The sequence below is a fragment of the Atractosteus spatula genome, chromosome 3 (genome assembly GCF_055471065.1).
Source record: "Atractosteus spatula isolate fAtrSpa1 chromosome 3, fAtrSpa1.hap1, whole genome shotgun sequence".
NCBI lineage: Eukaryota > Metazoa > Chordata > Actinopteri > Semionotiformes > Lepisosteidae > Atractosteus > Atractosteus spatula.
In genome coordinates, this window is record NC_142708.1 from 61,653,556 (window position 1) to 61,673,146 (window position 19,591).

Consider the following 19,591-nt stretch of genomic DNA (forward strand, 5'->3'; position numbering starts at 1 on the left):
TTAGAATTAAGAGAAAATACTAGTAGAAGAAACATGATTTAAGACCCTGAAAGAGTCCCAGCTGTGTAGGATTTCAGACCACATTGGCGTAGACTTATCTCACATAAGATGTAGTGGAGACTTTTCATTTTTGTCTTTTCCCATTATGTGCATGTTGCTGGTATGGACACTGTGCTGCCACTGTGATCGTGCACATGTAGATTCCCGACAGCAGAACAGGTGTAACAGAGGAAAGGATTAATGCAGAAAATCAACCAGTTTTACAGTAGTGGGCAGCTTGTTCAGGACCTGTTGAGATTTGTCATTTACCAATCATTCCATGCACAAATCCAAAAGAAAAAACTTCTTCATGCAAAGAATCATTGGTCGAGTGGTTGTGATGTGTATTGGTTTGTTCAGGATTTTTCAGCTTACTCTCTGATTTATCTCTGGCAGGGAAGACAGAGAAGCACGATTTCTTGCCAGCAAAATGGCAATAGTGGCAGCCTTCCGATCTTGGTCAGGTAGGTATATATGCTTGTATCAAAACCCTGGAGATTGCCAAAAATGTTAAAAACCCTGGAGAATGTCAAAAAACCTGTGGTTTCAGTAGAATAGGAAGACAATATTAGAGGGGGCTTTATCTGCATGTCCACTTCACTTCCAATTCTGGGTGAAAAGCAGAAAAAATGGTCACAAACAATTTTCAGCTGTTGAGCCTCAAGACAAAAAAGATCATTTAAAATGCACATATACTATGGCAAGTGTTAATTTTGATATTTGAATTTCATGTTTGTTTACTAGTTCCTGGAAGAGGGGGGATTAAATTCCATTTGTTTCACCCCACAGACACTTGAATAAGACCACTTTTCTTCAGAAATAGATTGTATATCCTTGAAAAGATTACGGGTATATATTACTGTTTCAGAGCACGGTACAAAATGTATTGGTACCTTAGTAATCTGTTAATAAGAAAATCAGTTCAATCATTGAAATGGAAAAAATAAATTACATGAGACTACATGACATTCCAATGTTTCATAACTAAACAATCTGTTACAAAGCTCTCTTTATCTGTGAAAAGCAAGGTTAGGAATTTGAGCCACTGTTACCTGACCATTGCGTCATGTGTACCTTTTTAAACTTCTTTTAAGACTTATTGTAAAACTGTCTTCTTATGTTAGTTTTAATAGTAGTGTGAGAATTGTGAAGTTTGAGAGAAGTTCTAATCAATTACCCGTTTGCTTTGTCCTTCAAAGTAAAACCAGAAGGTCCTTTCATACATTTCATTACCTTTGGGCTGGTTTGACCTAAAATACCCATCTTGTTGTCTCATTTCACTTACCCTTTTATTTTTCTGTTTTACTTTTCCAACTCTGTAGGAATTATTAACCTGTGCAAATCGGGCAGTTCTGGAATCCAGTCACTCATAGGTTTGCTTTGCATACCAAATATGGAAGTACGGGTATGTACACCTTCATCATCAGTGTACAGTATGAGGTTGTTCACCCAGCAAACAATTCACAGATGTGTGCTAGTGTTTCTCCCCTGTGGATATCACAGAGCAAAGTGATTGTTTGCCATTTACACTCGCAAACCTTGTGTAACAGTACAACACACATGTATGATTCTCATAGTTAGTTTTAATAAGGGGATTGGGGAATGTAAAATAATTATTTTTTAAGGGCAATGTCAGAATTGTGAGCAGTTTGCTAAATATTACAAAAACCTGCATCTCCCTTTTCTGTACATTAGAGTAATTTACCTTTTAACAAATGAATGTTTAATACCACACAAAGAACAATGTTTTGTTTCACAAATTCAGGCCAATTGTACCACTGCAGATATCTTCTCTGGTGTTTGTTTTGTTAGAATAAAATACAATTATTTAGGTTACATTAAATAAGTACAATAACGTTTGAGAAGATGTTTTGTTATTGAGTCAAATGTATAGGTAGTTTGGATAGCATTCTCATTTTATAATATACAGGGCAGATTACTCCGGCTTAGGGCTGAACATTAGGGGTGACCAGCATATTTTATAAGTTTCGCATTAATAAAATGTTAAAAAAAGATTTAAAAAAATCAACTTAAGGTGCTTGTTTCTTTCGCAGCAGTGTGACAGTGTTTCCTACTGCCCTTAAACCAGTGCAAGTGATGTGTGCCCTTTCTCGGTTTGTCTCTGTTTTGTACTGCACTAGATTATGCCCAGAACCTCCTCTTATCTCCATTCTCCTCTCCCCGCAGCGCGGCCTGTTGGAGGTCATGTACGACATTTTTCGTCTCCCGGTTCCTGTTGTGACACACGAATTTATTGAAGCTCTTCTCAGTGTGGGTGGGTATTGCCAGTCCTCCTTAAATGAGTTTTCTAAGTCCTTTGAAATAAGATTAATATTCAATAAATTGAAATTCCTTCAGATTTGGGCTATAATTTTTCAGCATGGGGTAATGTTATGTGGAAATAGGAGTTGGGAACAGAACTGTTGCTTTGAGCATGGAGCAGAAAACAATTTGGTCCATGCTTTGTTATTTAGTGCTTATTTATTTAAGCTGTCTTGTGTTTTTGTTGTCGTTATGTTCCGGTGACTCCAGATTTGAATTTAGTGAGATTTTAGCAGGAAAAGGAAAGGGAGGCAAGATATACCATGATGTGACACACTTCTGGAAAGAGTTTGCCAATATTATTAATATTGAGTCTTGAAAAGGATCCTCAGTATTAACCCCCAGTCACTCCATGCGAGTTAACACTTTTTTTAGATTTTGTTATGACAACAGAAGTGGTGTACGAACGTTGACTGCAAAATGAAAGCAGTAGTTAGATAAGTAGTCAGTTGTAATCTGTTTTATCTTGATTGTGGCCTGTGATCTGCATGTAACAGTGTGGGGAGGGCACCAGTTCTCTAGTTTCTTTTTCATTTTAGTGTGGAACACTCGGTGCTCCCTTGTCTCGCTTGGCCCACCTTGTGCATCTTGCATGTGAGCAAGTGGGACAGAAAGCAAACAGTTTTGCTCTGGAGTTCTAGAGCTCTAATTAGCTCTGGGTTTATGTGATTGTTTGATCTGAGTTCCTTTAGTTTTTCGCTTTGTGTTGTTTTAAATTTAGATTTATCATGGTCTCCTTTTATGGGTCACAAAGCTCTTTGAGATGATTATATAAAATGAAGTTTATTATTTTAATAAAGGTCCATGTCAGTCACACATAAATTAGTCTCTGCTCATAGGTTCATCTGTCTAACTCGCTTTGATAGGCATGTATTAGGAGTGAATGAGTATCGAGTATAAGGCAGTTAAATTTCCACATTTCACCTCTGTTTTTTTTTTGCACATGCAAGCTTTGGTACATGCAGTCCATCCTGTAGGTGCTATGGACTTCAGTGTTTCGTTCAAGTATGTAACAATATGAAGAAATAAAACCTTGGCTGGTCACTAAATGACAGTCGAATACTTCCAGTCATTTATGGTATGCATTTTGCTTTTTATCTGTTACGTTTAGACCCCAGTCGATTTCAGGACACCTGGAGGCTGTCAGATGGTTTTGTGGCAGCTGAGGCAAAAATCATACTTCCACATCGAGCCAGGTCAAGGTAAGAAGCAATGACCAGCCGGTCCTCTGAGAATTTCTCTTTGTAACACATACCAAAGAGCCTCGTCTGATTCCTTTCTTTCACCCAGAAAATTTGTTTGATTCAAATTTCTTTCCATTGATATTGCAGTGCATTTCTTTTTAAATAACACACTTCACTATGTATCTCTGAAGAGGCTCATCCAGTAAGGGTCTTGGTTCATAGAAGAGGGCTACAGTATGTGCTGGAGTTCAGACAGAGACCTTCCACTGGTCACCAGAGAGGTTGAGTGTGTTCAGTTCCAACCAGGGTTTCCTCTCGTTTGTCACCTGCCAGTGCCTACGAGCGTGCTGTGTGGTCAGCAGAAACTGCATCGATCCTCCATGCAGAGCCTCATTATAGCTGTTCTGACTGTGTCGCTATGAATAAAGCCTGACTGAGCTAATGAACAACTAGGGATTTGGAGATTAAAGGCAATATCAGTTATACTTGTAGATTCATGGCATTATTGTATTTTTTAGTTTTGTAGATGTGTTATTTGAGTTATTTTTAATAATTTAAATATTGCTATAACTTCACCGACTGTAAATGTGTGATTTCCCATGTTTGGCTGCTTGCACTTTGTCAGCATTACTGCTGTTTCCCACCAGCTAATGTCTTTATGGCGTCTGCCTGATTAAATGCAAAGGCTTGGGTGTCCAATGTCCAAGATGTTTCCCCTCCATGTAACCCCTGCACAATGGTGGAATATGAATTTCCACTTGCATGCAAAAGCAGGAATATCCTGCAGAATACACATCCAGCATAACAAAGCATTCAGCAGATTTCTTGCAAATGATGATAGCGAGTGAATCATGACCTGAATACTTAAGGAATTTCAGGAGTCATGAGTTCTTATTCAGCTATGGTCACAAGTAAAAAGTTTCATGAGTTTAGAAATCCCAGGTTCATTTCTAGTGAGAACCACACATCTCATTAAAAGCCTGGTGGATGCCTTTGGGCACACAAACATCTTTTGCACCACCATCAAAAGTTGTCTTTTGTAATGACGTGACTGTTCCTGTGACACATTACTCTATTGTGGACACTGTGGCTAGTTTAGATTGATAAACAGTTGCGTTTTTCTTTTAAAATTCTTTAAAATCCCCCTGTTGGCAGTCAGTGGTCAATGGTGATACATTCTGCACCAGTACCACAGAAATGGTATTGGCCAACTACTGAATCATTTCATGAACCATGTGTGCCGTTACATGGCTGTCTGCAGAGTATTGCTCCTTATTGTATCCGTACCCCTTGAGGACTAGCCTGTCCTGTAGTTAAGAGAAAGAGGGCTTCATGGTTTGAAACATGGCGCTGCTCTAACTCAATGATCAAGTTACTCTTCCTCCTTGCGCTTCATGTTTCAGTTAAGACATGAAGCTATAGTCCTGTTATAGGTGACTGTGCAGAAGGAATAGGTGATACGTATGAAAGGTTAAGCAGTTTAAAGGATCTGTAAAAACAGCTATTAGTTGTTTGTCTATTACATCACTGAGACAGCTTAGGTCTTGTCTAATTGTGTCAGAGCTCTATACAAGAAGATTTTTCAGGTGTTGCTTTTTATACTTGGACTGATCCCTCAATTTTAAATAAAAAGTGTGTCATTAGCTATGCACAAACCAGAAAAAGGACAAATATTCCAGGGAAAGACCAGAATAAAATGAAAGTGAGATTTCTAGTTGTGTTGAAGTATGTCCCAAAGAATTATTCATAGTCCAGATGAAAAAATGTAATTGTACACTGTTTAAATTTGAAAGTAATGGCATAACTGGTTTACCATGATAAAATACAATAATGTGCTGGCCAGTGTTGGGGAGGGTAGAGACAGGAGTTCTTCTGTCATCAATGCAGCAAATTTCATATATACTAGTACAGTATATACTGAAAGGCTGGGTTTGCCAAAAATGTGTCTGCTGCTCTTGCCTCTCTGTTTTGACCTCGTAATAACAAACATTGGAAAGTGCTGTGTTTTATGGCTCTGGGGCAAATGCCAGGCTTATTTTGAGGCCGGCAGCTGCTTAGATGTTTGAGAGTTGGCACACCAGACGAGGCCCTCGTGTGTTTGCAGTGAGGCTAGTTTTTCTGTGCTTTCACAGACAACAGTTAGAGAAAAAGGAGATGTGAATGGGTACAATGCCATGACTGGCTGTGAATGTGTGACGGCGTCTGTTGCATTTTGTTTAAAATTGCCATGTGAGCAGCTTTTAGCCTAGCACTGATATAAAAACAGGAGAGCAATAGTAAAAAACTGAGAAAAAAAAACAAATACAGCCGTTATTAGGTAGTCATGCCTCCTGTATCTTAAGATAAGATCACTTTTTTGGGCATATACAATTTCTTGTACTAGGAATTTGTCTTTTCGCATACCCCAACTTGCTCTCCATGAGACACAGAGACACTCAGGGAGAAGAAGCTTGGGGTCAGAGCGCAGGATCAGCGTATATCGTTTATACGTTGCCCCTGGAGCAGTTGGGGTTAAGGGCCTTGCTCATGGGCCCAACGGAGTAGGATTCCTCTGCCAACCACAGGATAAGACCTGGCAACCTTCCAGCCACAGACACAGATCCTTAGCCACAGAATATGCTGAAATGAATGTACTGGGCTGATATTACTCACATGGTCACTACAGTGATATGGGGAAACTGGGGTTTAAAACCCATGGCCTGCTGTACAGTAACATTAACGCTTATGTTTCACTTTGCTTGTATTCATCAGGCCTGACTTGATGGACAACTACCTGGCCCTGGTACTTTCTGCCTTCATTAACAGCGGACTCTTAGAGGTGCGGAACAGGCAGTTGTTTCACTTCACCTTTTTTGTTATTGATGTTTTTTTAAACCGTAGATTTTCCCTTTTTAAAATCCTGTGTATTTCGGTTGAACGCAGGGCTTAGTTGAAGTAATCACGAGCAGCGATGACCAAGTGTCCGTGCGCGCGACCATCCTCCTGGGAGAACTTTTGCACATGGTAACGTGAATCTTACAGAATCTGCCTGCTCCTGTTCACAGTAGGAGGTTGCAGAAACTACCTTTCAGTTATTGTACATAACCCGATTCTTCAGAGTAAAACAGTGACACCAGATTGATCTACACTGCCTAGGATACGTTGAGGTTCAAGGGTATAATTAACCAAAGTTCAGGGAAGATGACAGCAACCTCCCTCTCCTTTGCTAATCTAACTAACATGACATGTTATAACATTATAACATTATTTCCTGAAAAACTATTAATGTCATATTTGAGCATCTAATGCCATATTGTTCGCATTAGTCTTTTTGTATCCCTCCTGCTCCCCATCTCCACTCTTTCTGCAGCTCCCCCTTGGCCAAGTTCTCCCTCTGCATGGGGAGTCCAGTGGGTTGGCCTTCAGCCAAGAAGGTTAAGCCAAAGTCCTTAATTAACATTCCTAAATGTATTTCCTAATTGAAAATAACACTAGAGGCCGTTACTACTGTAATAGCTTCCTAGAAAAAATACAAATAAAACAGACTTTGGCAATTTGGATTTCTGTACCTGATAGTACATACATATGCTTTTTCCCAGAATAAAAAATACATTTTTATACTTAATTAATCTTTTTTAAGTTTTCAGCACCCACTAACATTTACCTTCAAAACAATTGTTAAGCTGTGTAGGTATACTTTAGATGGCTACCCCATTATACCTTACATGATTTGCTTTATGTGAATACTTACGTGCCTCAGAAGAGGCCTTTATTATTTTTTTGGGCTTAGAAGGCTTAGAAGCATACTGTACAAGACTCTCTCTTGTACAGTATGCACAACCTACTAAACTATTTAACAAAGGTTTGCTTGAAGGCTCTTTGAGATTTCATAAGTGAAATGTTGAAATAATAATTGTTTTAACATTATCCTGTGTACTGTACTGTCCACTAAAATGGTATTCAGTGGAATGTGAGTCGCAAACTTGTGTCCTTTCCTTGCCTTCTTTCCACAGGCCAATACAATCCTTCCACATTCACACAGCCATCATTTGCACTGCCTGCCCACCCTGATGAACATGGCAGCCTCTTTCGATATTTCACAGGAGAAAAGAATGTGAGTACCTCAAAACTGTGGGGTCAATTGTTTAGTAATGCACAGCTTGACACATATATAAGTGATATGAGGTACAAAATACAGTGACATCTCAGCCTTTTAGAATAATATAAGAACATCATGCAAACAAGATGTTGCCATTTGACCTGTCATGCTTGGTAGTGAATTGAAAATTTTGTCTAGTCTCTTTTTTTTAAGGAACCTAGAGTTTGTGCCTCACCCACCTGGCTGGGCAGCCTGTTGCAGATTCCCCTAGTTCATTATGTAAAGAGTCATTTCCTATCCTCAGTCTGAAATGATTTTTTTGCCACTTATAATATCTCTGATAATTGTACACCTCTCTTTGGTAAAGGGAATCTGCCGTTAAAGCTATACCCAACCAATTTTGGGGTTTTGAAACATGACTTAACCCTAACACGCATTTCACTCTTTATGTGGAGATTGTTCCTTAAAAGTTTTAAAAGATGATTTTAAAAAGATGAAAAAAGTGAAAGCAAACAGAAACCAAAATTGGGGGATCATTTAGCACATTAAGACATGCGCTGGTAGCTTTGTTTAAAATAGTTACTATTCTAATATCTGAATTTGTTCTGTGCATTGTCACTGAATAACTGATTCTTTAGTCCAAGTAGCCTGAAGTTCGATTCTGTTCTCTTAAGTTTTGTTTAAGAAAGCACATGGACAGAATATTTTTTAAAGGGCTGGTGAAATCAAAAGTTCCTTCACATCGCAGAGAACTAAAGAGAGTTTATTGTCTGTGGTTCTCCAGGCGAGCCAGTGCAGCAGTGAATTGCCTAAAACGCTTCCATGAAAAGAAGAAGAGGGGTCCCAAGCCTCACAGCCTGTATCTGGACCACATCATCAGGAAGTCAGCGGCAGCACACTACAGAAGAGACCAGCACCTGCGAGTACAGAAAGACATCTTCATTCTCAAGGTGCGAGCTGCAAACTAACTTGCTTATCAAACATCTTTTGAAAAGTTGTTACTTGTACAATATTGTGTCTGCATGCAATTTTATCCAATTGCATGTAGTAGACATTCAACGTAATGGTGTGCGTTTCAATTGAGAACCATGTAATGGACCATTTCAGTGGTCCAGATTCTGGTATAGCTAGTAAGCTAGTCACACGTGGAGACAACACAACAATTGAAATTGGATTGTAAAACCCCTTATAAGCAACAAGCAGGAATTTCAGAAGGATTTGGATAATTCAATATTGTGAATGTTGACAACTGCAAAGTATTATTTGGGTGTAGCAAAACCAAGGTATTGATGGACACACTGAGCTTGAAGGAGCTACCTACTGTATGAAAAAGACTTAGATGCTCATCTTGTCGCATCATTACTGTCATCTAGCCAATGTGGGGAAGCAATAATAAAGCAATGTTAGGATATATTGTTAAAAGTGTAAAATTTTAAATCAAAGTGCTGTATGAAGAAAATGATATACTTCGGAACAGCAGCTAATAGTAACCATTAATATCCAGTAGTAAAATTTGAGTGGCCTTCTCAGGCTAATAATCATTTGTCTGTTTTTATGCAAAACATTTTTACTTTCCTTACCACATGGGCTGTGACTGAGATTTATCTCTTTTTAACCTTTCTTTTCATCTTGACTTGATTTTAGTCAGGTTATTTGCTGTTTAGACAGATGCTCAACCTTTGTGTAGGTAGGTTTTAATTTCCTATTACAAATTAAAAATATCCACTTTTCCTTTTTTTGTTTAGGACACTGAAGAAGCTCTTATGATGAACCTCAGAGATAGTCAAATCCTCAACCACAAACAGAATTTGGACTGGAACTGGGTTCTCATTGGAACAATTTTAAAGGTGAGGGCAGACCTTCCTGCCTTCGGCTTGAAAAAATATTTTAATTTAAATATCCAGTTTAATCAACAAATGCAGAAATGGTTGTGCACAGATTTTAATACGGATCGTATGGTAGTTGTCTGATAGAAAGTGGTATTATGGATGGCTGACAGTTTTGTATTTGGAGGTTTTCATCATATTTATGTTCAACACATTGTTATTTGTACAATGTAACATAAAACAAATTTGATTCTCATATCAGAATTATGCACAAGCACTTTAAAACAGACACAAATCCTCACTCTTATTCTGAAAACCACTGTAAAAAATTACAGAAGTGCCTAGTGAAAAACTCAAAATGCAAGAGTGTAATTACATTTTATATTCTGGTTTAGTTGTTTTGTCTGACATTTGATACACTGCAGTTATTAGACATTTTTGCTACAGTCTTTTTTCCCCTAAAAACATGTACCATAACAGGAAGAGCAAAGAATCCCTTAAAACAATCCATTAGAAAACACTCTCTAGAAAAGAAGTCTGCTGTTGTATTACACTATGATCCTGGGGAGAGAGTCATGTCTTAGTTCTTTAGACAACAACATACAGCTTCTGGAACTCCCTCTGTGTGACTGTGGCTTTAGTAGAACTGTAATTGTGTTGCTTCCTTTTTTTAAATGAGGTAGGGGATCATTTTTTTATTATTGAATCTACATAATATCTACTTTTTTCTTCTTCTAGTGGCCGAATGTTAATCTGCGAAGCAACAAAGATGAGCAGATGCACAGGTAATGGAAAGTCTCTTCCTGTCATCAACTGATGTGCTGAACAGCTACAGTATCACATTGAATTTCACAGCTACTAATTTGGTTAATGCTTTCCACTTTTTCAGTTGATTCAAGAGTACTTCTCTGATATATTTTTTTAATTTGGGTACAAAAAGAACACATTTTGTATGTATTTATAATAAAATCTTTAAAAGTCCTGTTAATAAGTATTTTTAACTAGCTGAGTTGAAACCAACAGCAGCTCTTCTTACTTTCCACACATTGTCAGAGTAAACTGTTGTGTGCCCAATATAGAACCAAAACTGTCAAATATTGGGTGTGTACTGTAACTTCCAATTGGTTGTTATGTCAGATTTTTATTTAATCAAGGCCATTTTAGCTACTCAGCTTCTTTATTTTTTAGCAGAACAGTGTATGTCTGTTTCTCCGTCTTTCATTCCAGTGACGTGCTCTTGAGTCTGCCCTGTGTATTTTGCAGCTTAGTTGCATTTCCTCGAGTCACGTGACTTTTAATGTTTGGCTCTAGGTTTGTCCGGAGGCTGCTGTATTTTTACAAGCCCAGCAGTAAGCTTTACGCCAGTCTGGAGTTGGATCACAGCAAAGCCAAACAGCTGACAGTGGTTGGCTGCCAGTTTATCGAGTTCCTGCTCGAGTCGGATGAGGTAAAGCAGCCATTCATGACTTGCAGTTCCTGTTGTCAAAAACAACAAAAAAACACGCTCTGCACTTCTTTTTTGCTTAATATATGGGTGGTAATTCTTGTTTTACCAGTTTGCGTTATAACTGAATAAATGCAGTAGTGGTTTTCTCATTGCGACCAGGCAAATTTAAGAAAGCAGATGGATTTTTTAAAAACGTGTAAGGGTGCTGTATGGTCATGTAGACATACCATGGAAATTTGGTTTAAAATTTTTCTTATTCTTTCTTCATGACTGCCACAAGGGTTCTGAAATGTTTGTTGGCATTTGTCTGTATCCTGGGAGTAAGGGGTGTCTACAGTCCTGGAGGAGTCCTGGAGGACCAGAAAGTTTCTGGTTTTCCTTCCACGCCGCGCATTAATTGAATTAAATATTTGCTTAATTGGACAAGTTAAAGTCTTTGCTTCCCCTGGAGAAGGAGAAGATTGAAATAAACATCTTCAACTTGCTGGACAGCGGCCCTGGAAGACCGCAGTTGGGCTGGCCTGCTCTACAGTGTCCTGTTGTGTCATCTTTGGTAACAGGATGGCCAGCCGTACCTGGAGGACCTAGTTAAGGACATCGTCCAGTGGCTCACCTCCTCCTCGGGAATGAAACCTGACCGCAGCCTCCAGAACAATGGTCTTCTCAACACCCTCAGCCAGCACTACTTCCTTTTCCTGGGGTCGCTGTCCTCTCACCCCTATGGAGTCAAAATGCTTGAGAAATGCAGTGTCTTCCAGTGGTGAGTATACTGCTCTGCTCAGACTGTTCCAAAGCGCTCACAGCACTGGCTGTAAACCTTATTGACATCTCATTCATTTTATTGTGTATCCATACGACACAATATGACACTGGATAAAAGTCTGATGTTCTATTGAAATAATCGCAGCTCCAGGCACTAGTAAAATTCCTTGGATGGCCAGTCATATTTAAAAAAGTTAAAAAGGTGACATTCAGTCATATCACATAAAGTACCTAAGCCATGTATACAGTAGCAAGAGCTTACTTAAATTAAATGACCAATACTTTCCTTACCAAAGTGTCAGTAACCATTGTCACATTGCAAATAATGCATTGATATAATGTTTCTAACATAGTAATAATAATTAGAAATATTATCAATGCATGGATTTAATCCTGGATTTGAAATAGATTTCTGTAACGGAAATGGTTGATTTTTTTTAAGGGAATCAAAAAAGTTGAAAAATAGCTGGTAAAATAAAAAGGTCTTAACGGTGAATATAAAGGATTTATTTTCTTTTACTTAAGCAAACCTATTAACTGTGGAAAGAGTCCCGTAACATCTAAAATATTAAATAATATTATAGGAATATACTATAGGAGACTCAGGAGCATAGTAATTTGCTTGACCTTTTTCATTATCTGTTTTATACTGTAATAGTGGGGTTTTAGTGTGAGAAAATGAAAAAAAAAATTTCAGTGTTTATCCCTTAATAGATTATCACAAAGATGTGATAGTGGTTTTGTTTTTTTCTTGCTGCAGTTTATAGCTTGATGCTGATTTGAGATAGCACTGTTATAAGGGAGTTTAATTTGGTAGCTGGCCTAACATAATACAGCGCATGCACCAAAAGTTTAAAGTATACAAATTTTCTTGTTTGAGAGTTTCATGGTTGCCACCTCCTTACTATATGAGGACTAGGCAAAGTGCTTTCAAAATGTCCGCTTTTGCCATTTCTGCTCTCTCAGGGGAAGGGGAGCTATAATAGTCATTTTCTTATATAGTGATTTCTGTAAGTGGCATCAACATCATCTAACAAGAAAGCTAAGGCATCGATTGATGTAGCTCTCCCTGATAATATTGCCAGCTCATGGGCTCCGTGTGAGCCACAGGCTATCTTTGAAACCAGCCCACTCCGGTGACCCTTAACCTATCGTATGCTGTTGTGTGGTGAATTTCACTTGGATCAGCTAATGGCACAGGCAGGAGACTATCAAATATTGACATGCTTGCATCCTTATCTGAAGCCAATGCTCTCAGTGAAATTTTAGTCAAATTAATCATTATGAGCGTTTTTATTTACCCCTATTTAAAACAACTTTATTTGTGTTATGTATTTTCTTCAGTGTGAATACAATCCCAGGAATGATGTTGTATGTAGTTAGCCGTTTTTCGATGCCTAAGGTATTTCTAATGCAGCACTTGAGGGAGTGTGAAGAAATGTTCAGTCCCTTCTTCAATCATAGAGTGTGCAGATTAGAAGACTAAATACAATGTCCACCACAGCCAATTGACTTGAATGGGGGAAAAAAATGCTAACTGCAACCTGACCATTATAAAAGCGTTTTATGAATTGGCAGGAAAATTAATGACACTCTGATGGGTGCTCCAGTACAGCACTGAATGAAGGAAATAGTTCAGCTCCTTGTGTAAAGAGAAAACCACATGAAAGCAACTCCCTGCTGGAAAATGAAATACACAGATGAATGTTCGTGTTCATATTGCTTTGGTTTATTATGGAGCAAGGAAACTGTCCTGTCTACCTGGCATCTTATTATTTAAGTGAACAGGTTTTTTACACATTTAATTTTTTTGGCCTTGCTTCTTATTTCATTGTATAATTTTTTTCTCTTTTTTTCACTTTCATCCAAAAAGTCAATAAATTCTCTTACAAATGTGGAGAATGGTTAAGCTTCAAACACTATGTCAAGTGTTGACTAATATTTTTATTTAACCAGATCAGCCAATTGAGAACAAATCATCATGTATAATGTTGATTTGGAGAATACACATTTATCTAGTAGGGCACCTACTCAAGAAATATGAGTTTCTTAGGGTACAATGATATTGTCCCATCTGGGATTAAACCCTCCAGTCTGGAATCTTAAGATGTCTTAAAACTATCAATAAACATAAAAGCTAAGCATTACGTTTACACATTCAGTTTTTAAAAACAGTTTATATACTTTTTTTCTTTCAAACAAACCAGGTAGCAGTGAGATTAATATAAGTGGGGCTCTCTTTTCACTCCAAATAATGAAATATAAAAAGCTAGCAGCATGCTGGCTGACTACTTCATTGCTCTAAATTGATTTATTGCTCTGTACCAATAGGCTAATTTTAGCCTTAAAGAGCAAAAGTAAAGACAGAAATAAAAAAATAGAAAAGATTGTGCCTGTGGATGTTATTTAGCCAACACACCAAGTATTAATGTGTATACCATGATTTAAGACTTTTACTTCGTGTTCATGAAACATTTTTAATTAGTTACAGCTCTGAAACCAGGCATTTCTTCTTTTGTGTAATGTGATACCAATTTAGTAAAATACCCGAGAGATGCTAGGTTTTGGGGATTCTGGCAGGAATTTTAGACTAACGTTTCACTCACCACTCATTTTTCCTGTTTCAAGGCTTGTTACATAACCCTTCTGTTACAGTGTGTGGTTGACTGACCCTAAATTTACTCAACAAGAAGAGTCTGATGACTTGCTTTCTAAATTGTGGCTCACTTGCTGACACTTATTAATTTTTTGATAGACACATTTATTGACCCAAAGCAACAAAGTACTCTTAAAGCCACTCTTGACTAGCTACCAGGCGTGGAATTACAGTTATCTTCAGGTACCAGAACAAAATCAGTGGTAGGGTATCTTTGACAGTAACTGCCAGTCGAAATACTGCCCTTCGGAACACAGTGACGGGTTTGCTTGCAGCTTTTCCTTGAGACCTAGGAAACATCTTGGCATTTATGATTTCGTATTGCTGCTATTAGCTTGTTTCTTCGTCTCTGTTCTCAATTGAATCGCCGAGGCCCTAGTGGAAAAAAATCTTCAAAATGTACTTGTTTACCCACTAAAAAACATCTTTGAATTGTTATGGAATTTCTAGTCATTTTTCCGGCACAAAACTGACATGTTGATGTTGGAAAAAAAATGCTGGCAATGAAGTACTGCTTAACAATAACTGTCAAAAGTTAAAGCATCAGAGACCTCTGCCAGCAGCTCCAACTGGAGGAAAAATAACCTTCACCAGAGCCAAATAATGGGATTTACTGAGGCTCCTCTTAAGAAAGATCATTCATCATTAAATCTGAGAGGTTTTCAGTTATTTATCTGTTGCAGTATATATACAGTTGCAAGCAAAAGTTTGTGAACCATTTGGAATTACCTTGCTTTCTGCATTAATTACTCATAAAAATGTGGTCTGATCTTCAACTGAGTCACAATAATAGACAAACACAATCTGCTTAAACTAATAACACACAAACAGTTGTACTTCTTGTCAGTACTAAACACATAATTTAAACATTCACAGTCTAGGCTGGAAAAAGTATGTGAACCTCTAGGCTAATGTCTTCTCCAAAAGCTAATTGGAGTCACTATCATGTGTCCACTATAAAAAAAACACTGAACAAAAACGGTGTTAATGGAAGGACAACACGGAGGAAACCACTACTCTCCAACAAAATCATTGCTGCACGTCTCACTTTTGTAAAAGACCACCTGGATGTTCCACAATGCTTCTGGGACAATGTTCTGTGGACAGATGAGACAAAAGTTGACCTCTTTAGCAGAAATGCGCAATGGTATGTTTGGAGGAAAAATAGCACTGCACACCAACACCAAAACCTCATCCCAACCGTGAAGGTGGAGGGTGCTTCATGGTTTGGAGCTGCCTTGCTGCCTCAGGGCCTGGGCAGCTTGCTATCATAGAGGGAACAATGAATTCAAAATTGTATCAAGAAATTTTACAGGAGAATGTCAGGGAAGCGGTCGTTCAGCTGAAGCTTAATAGAAGACAATGACCCGAAGCACAGGAGTAAATCAACAACAGAATGGCTAAAACAGAAGAAAATTTCTGTTCTGGAATGGCCAAGTCAGAGTCCAGACCTCAACCCAATTGAGATGCTGTGGCATGACCTGAAGTGAGCTGTTCACGCAAGGAATCCCAGAAATATCAATGAACTGAAACAGTTTTGAAAGAAGGAATGGTCTAAAATCTGCAAGCCTAATCAGCAGCTACAGGAAATATTTGGTGGAGGTTATTGCTGCTAAAGGAGGTTCTACCAGTTACTAAATACAATGGTTGCCATACTTTTTCCATTCTGGACTGTGAATGTTTAAACGATGTGTTCAATATTGACAAGAAGAATTACGTTTGTGTGTTATTAGTTTAAGCAGATTGTGTTTGTCTATTATTGTGACTTAGTTGAAGATCAGGCCACATTTTTATGAGTAATTAATGCAGATATCAAGGTAATTCCATAGAGTTCACAAACTTTTGCTTGCAACCGTAGTATTGATGATTTCCCTCTTTCATCTCTGCTAATTTTCTTTTTCCCAGTCTGCTAAATCTTTGTTCACTGAAGAACCAGGACCACTTGTTAAAACTGACCGTTTCCACGTTGGACTACAGTCGTGATGGTCTGGCCAGGGTCATCCTGTCCAAAATCTTAACTGCAGCTACAGACGTAAGTATTATAGCTGGTGTTGTTATAAACCTGTTTCATAAGGAGTTCGCCGTCCTTATGCAGACTAAATAAGGAAGCTGCCAGTAAAACGATATCATAATACCGGGGGGCCCAACTCCAGTTTTCAGGGGCTGCTTTTATGCAGGTTTTATAGCTCTTTCCAGCAGAAACTTCACTCAATCCAATTAAGCAAGTCATTGCATCAATTACGTGATTAAGGGCTTAGGAGGCAGGCAAACAATTAACCTTTTGGCCCTCCAGGACTGGTGTGGTGCTTCCCTCCTGCAAAATTTTATGAATGTCACAAAGAGAAATAGTTATGTCAAGTGTGAAGCTGTACAGAGCCAAAGCCAGAGAATACAACCAAAGCCTTAGTTATGCTTTTAATTGTAAAACAGAGAAATAAGATTGTAAAATACTGACAAACCCATTATCTTCCTCTTTATTTTTTAACCATGGATAAGTGTGGCCTTTTGTTTTCCCCTTTGGTGTCAGTCTGCCCTTTGTATTTCCAAACTGTCTACCGCCATGTAAAGTTCACATACTAGTACTTACCTATATAAGCTTTGCAAAATAAAGAATATACAGTGAAATTAATATACTGTGAGAATATACAGTGAAATTAAGTCAGTATTATGTGGTTCTTAAATCTGAAGGTGAATATAACAGCATAGAAATAAAACTGTAGTGTTCTGGCTTTTGTGTTATAAACTGTTATGTGGGTGGCCTGATCTGCATTAGCATGAAGCATTGGCCTTGTTTTCAAAAAGTACTTCTACTTCAGTTCATTGCCATGATTCCCACATGTGACATTCAGGTTAGAACCACGAAAGGGTGTCTTTCACTGAAGATTGTACTTTTCCATTCTTACTTGAAGTCCCACTTCAGCAGGGTCTACCAGTTCAGACTTGCACTGTCTGAGTCAGTCCTCACAGAAACAAGGTCTCCAAAGTGCCTCTAGTGTTGGTGAGAAACAGGTGCTTCAGGAGGTTGGTGTCCTTCTCATCCACGCTTGCATTACAGAGCTGCAGGCTGTATGCAACCAAGCACCTACGAGTTCTCCTGAGGGCCAACATCGAATTCTTCAGCAACTGGGGAATCGAGCTGCTGGTGACTCAGCTGCATGATAAGAACAAGACCATCTCCATGGAGGCCCTCGACATCCTGGATGAGGCCTGTGAGGACAAGGTAAGCTGTGTCCTTAGGTAGATGTAGGCAAAAAGAGAATAAACTGTGACTAGGAGTTCCTCAAGGGGCAGGACCTGTTAGGCAGAGCACCAATGGGGTCAGATAGGCCTGAGACGGCAGGAATATCCTCGACTACCTCACTGTTGGGAAGAACTTCAACGTATGGGAGTCTGCTGTTGGCACCAGGGGCCTTTGAAGGGTTGTTTGAGTAGAAGGACTAGGCTGCACTATTGGTAGTTTGTAATTGATTATAGTTGCTTTTTATTTTAGTTGTGTATACAGTATCTTGACATTTCTTGTGCTTCATTTTTTAGGCCAATCTCCATGCACTAATTCAGATGAAGCCAGCACTGTCCCATTTAGGAGATAAAGGACTGTTGCTTCTTCTACGGTAAGGGATGTAGGAGTGAGAACCACACAAGGATCTTGAGCGATCAGTGTTGTCGCTAGAGAGTGATTGAGATAATGGTCCAGTCTGCCCACATATTCTCATCTGCACCTGTTTGTAATTCAGATTCTGTATTTTGCGTTTTCTCGATATTTAAATTTCCTTATTTCTCTTTCTGACACTTTAACACCTCAGTAATTAAAGACAGAATTAGATTTCAAACCTCTTTTATAAATATACGTTTATTCATAAACACCTGGGTAAAGAATCTTTCAATATAATTAGTTTTAAGTCATTTTTTCTAATTAAATGGGTTGCTTTTGATATTTGTATTTTTAGAAATGTATTGATGTATATTGAATATTTTAATACTGAGTTTAAAAATTGCTAATTGGACAGGTGGGTTAGTTTATCTGTCCATTCCTTTTACAAAGGGGGGTTTCTATTCACTTGGAATGCCAGCAGCTCAGAAACTTTTGCCTAGATGAGATCTGTGTCTAGCCAAATGTTCGATGTTTAGATGTTTGTTCTGCCGAAGACTTATGTCTGCAGAACAACCCATTTTGGAGAAGAGGGAGTATGCACTGTGCATCTGGGTTATTCTGCCTTTTTCCTCAATTTCTCGTAAGGAACAACATCTCTGTTATCATTGAGTGTGCATTTTTTTTCTCCTTTTTGTAATTCATTTTCCGTCCACAAGCACAACAGTATTACTAGCTAATTTGAAAACTGTAGGTAAGAGAATGCAGTATTTCAATTTGGCTTACAGTTATTCTGCAGAAATTACAGTCATACAAAAAGTAAATATACATAGAAACGTGACCTATGACTATAATGCTAGCACTTGGAGATATTATGCTTATATGGTGCATAGGTATGGCAGTACTCTGCAGTAATTAAAACTGAACTGTAATTTCAATTAGCGGTTTAATACAGTTGTAATTATTGTACTCTTAGCTGTCAGTATTCCATTTTTGTATGCAAGTTGTGTGGTTGAGATGGCACAACGTCATCAATGTTTCTAAATAATCAACTGGCATTTCAGCTTTCATGTAGTGGCCCATAGTATGCTATTTCTTTGTAGAAAGCAGCAGAGCCTGGAAACCCCTGGGCTAAATTCCATGTTGTGTGAATGACCAAATTTTTAATTCCATTAAATCCTGCTCTTTCTATTTGCTTTAGGTTTCTTTCCATTCCAAAGGGCTTTTCCTACCTAAATGAAAGGGGATATGTTACCAAACAGCTGGAGAAATGGCAGAAGGTAAGCAATGGCACTGTGCCTGCTTTGCTTATCATAGACTCATAGGCTTTTACTGTACATGTGCTTTGCATTTGTTTCCTTATTTGACCTACAAGGGTTCATGAAGACTGATGTTCTTGGTGAGAAGGAGCAATTCATAATTGATCAGGCAGCTCAGATGAGATGCACTGACGTTCATGATGGGAATGAGTAAATAATTTAAGAAACGCGGTGTGTTCATGAAGACTGACATTTTTGGTGGGAATGATTAAGTAGTAGGTTACAAAGCAGCTCAGTAAGTTCATGAACATTCGGTTGAGACTCTTGGTGGAAAAGAATAGTAATAAATTCTGATGATTCTTTAATGAACTAATTTTCTTATTTAAAGGTTTTTTCCTTTGGTGCTGGTGGTCTGTCATTGGATGCTAA

The 19,591-nt window shown here is 38.3% G+C and overlaps 1 protein-coding gene across 2 annotated transcripts in view; it reads left to right on the forward strand.

The window, feature by feature from the left end:
* Positions 1–19,591, forward strand: part of rictorb (RPTOR independent companion of MTOR, complex 2b) — an 81,108-nt gene that overhangs the window by 43,481 nt on the left and 18,036 nt on the right. For both annotated transcript variants that reach the window (XM_088911927.1, XM_088911928.1), the window contains exons 10-25: positions 436–503; positions 1,362–1,444; positions 2,227–2,314; positions 3,473–3,563; positions 6,297–6,363; positions 6,468–6,548; positions 7,538–7,638; positions 8,408–8,573; positions 9,369–9,470; positions 10,188–10,234; positions 10,761–10,896; positions 11,457–11,656; positions 16,220–16,346; positions 17,370–17,534; positions 17,849–17,925; positions 19,105–19,183. In XM_088911927.1, coding sequence (XP_088768053.1) covers positions 436–503; positions 1,362–1,444; positions 2,227–2,314; positions 3,473–3,563; positions 6,297–6,363; positions 6,468–6,548; positions 7,538–7,638; positions 8,408–8,573; positions 9,369–9,470; positions 10,188–10,234; positions 10,761–10,896; positions 11,457–11,656; positions 16,220–16,346; positions 17,370–17,534; positions 17,849–17,925; positions 19,105–19,183 — 1,678 coding nt within the window. The remainder of the gene's footprint in view (positions 1–435; positions 504–1,361; positions 1,445–2,226; positions 2,315–3,472; positions 3,564–6,296; positions 6,364–6,467; positions 6,549–7,537; positions 7,639–8,407; positions 8,574–9,368; positions 9,471–10,187; positions 10,235–10,760; positions 10,897–11,456; positions 11,657–16,219; positions 16,347–17,369; positions 17,535–17,848; positions 17,926–19,104; positions 19,184–19,591) is intronic.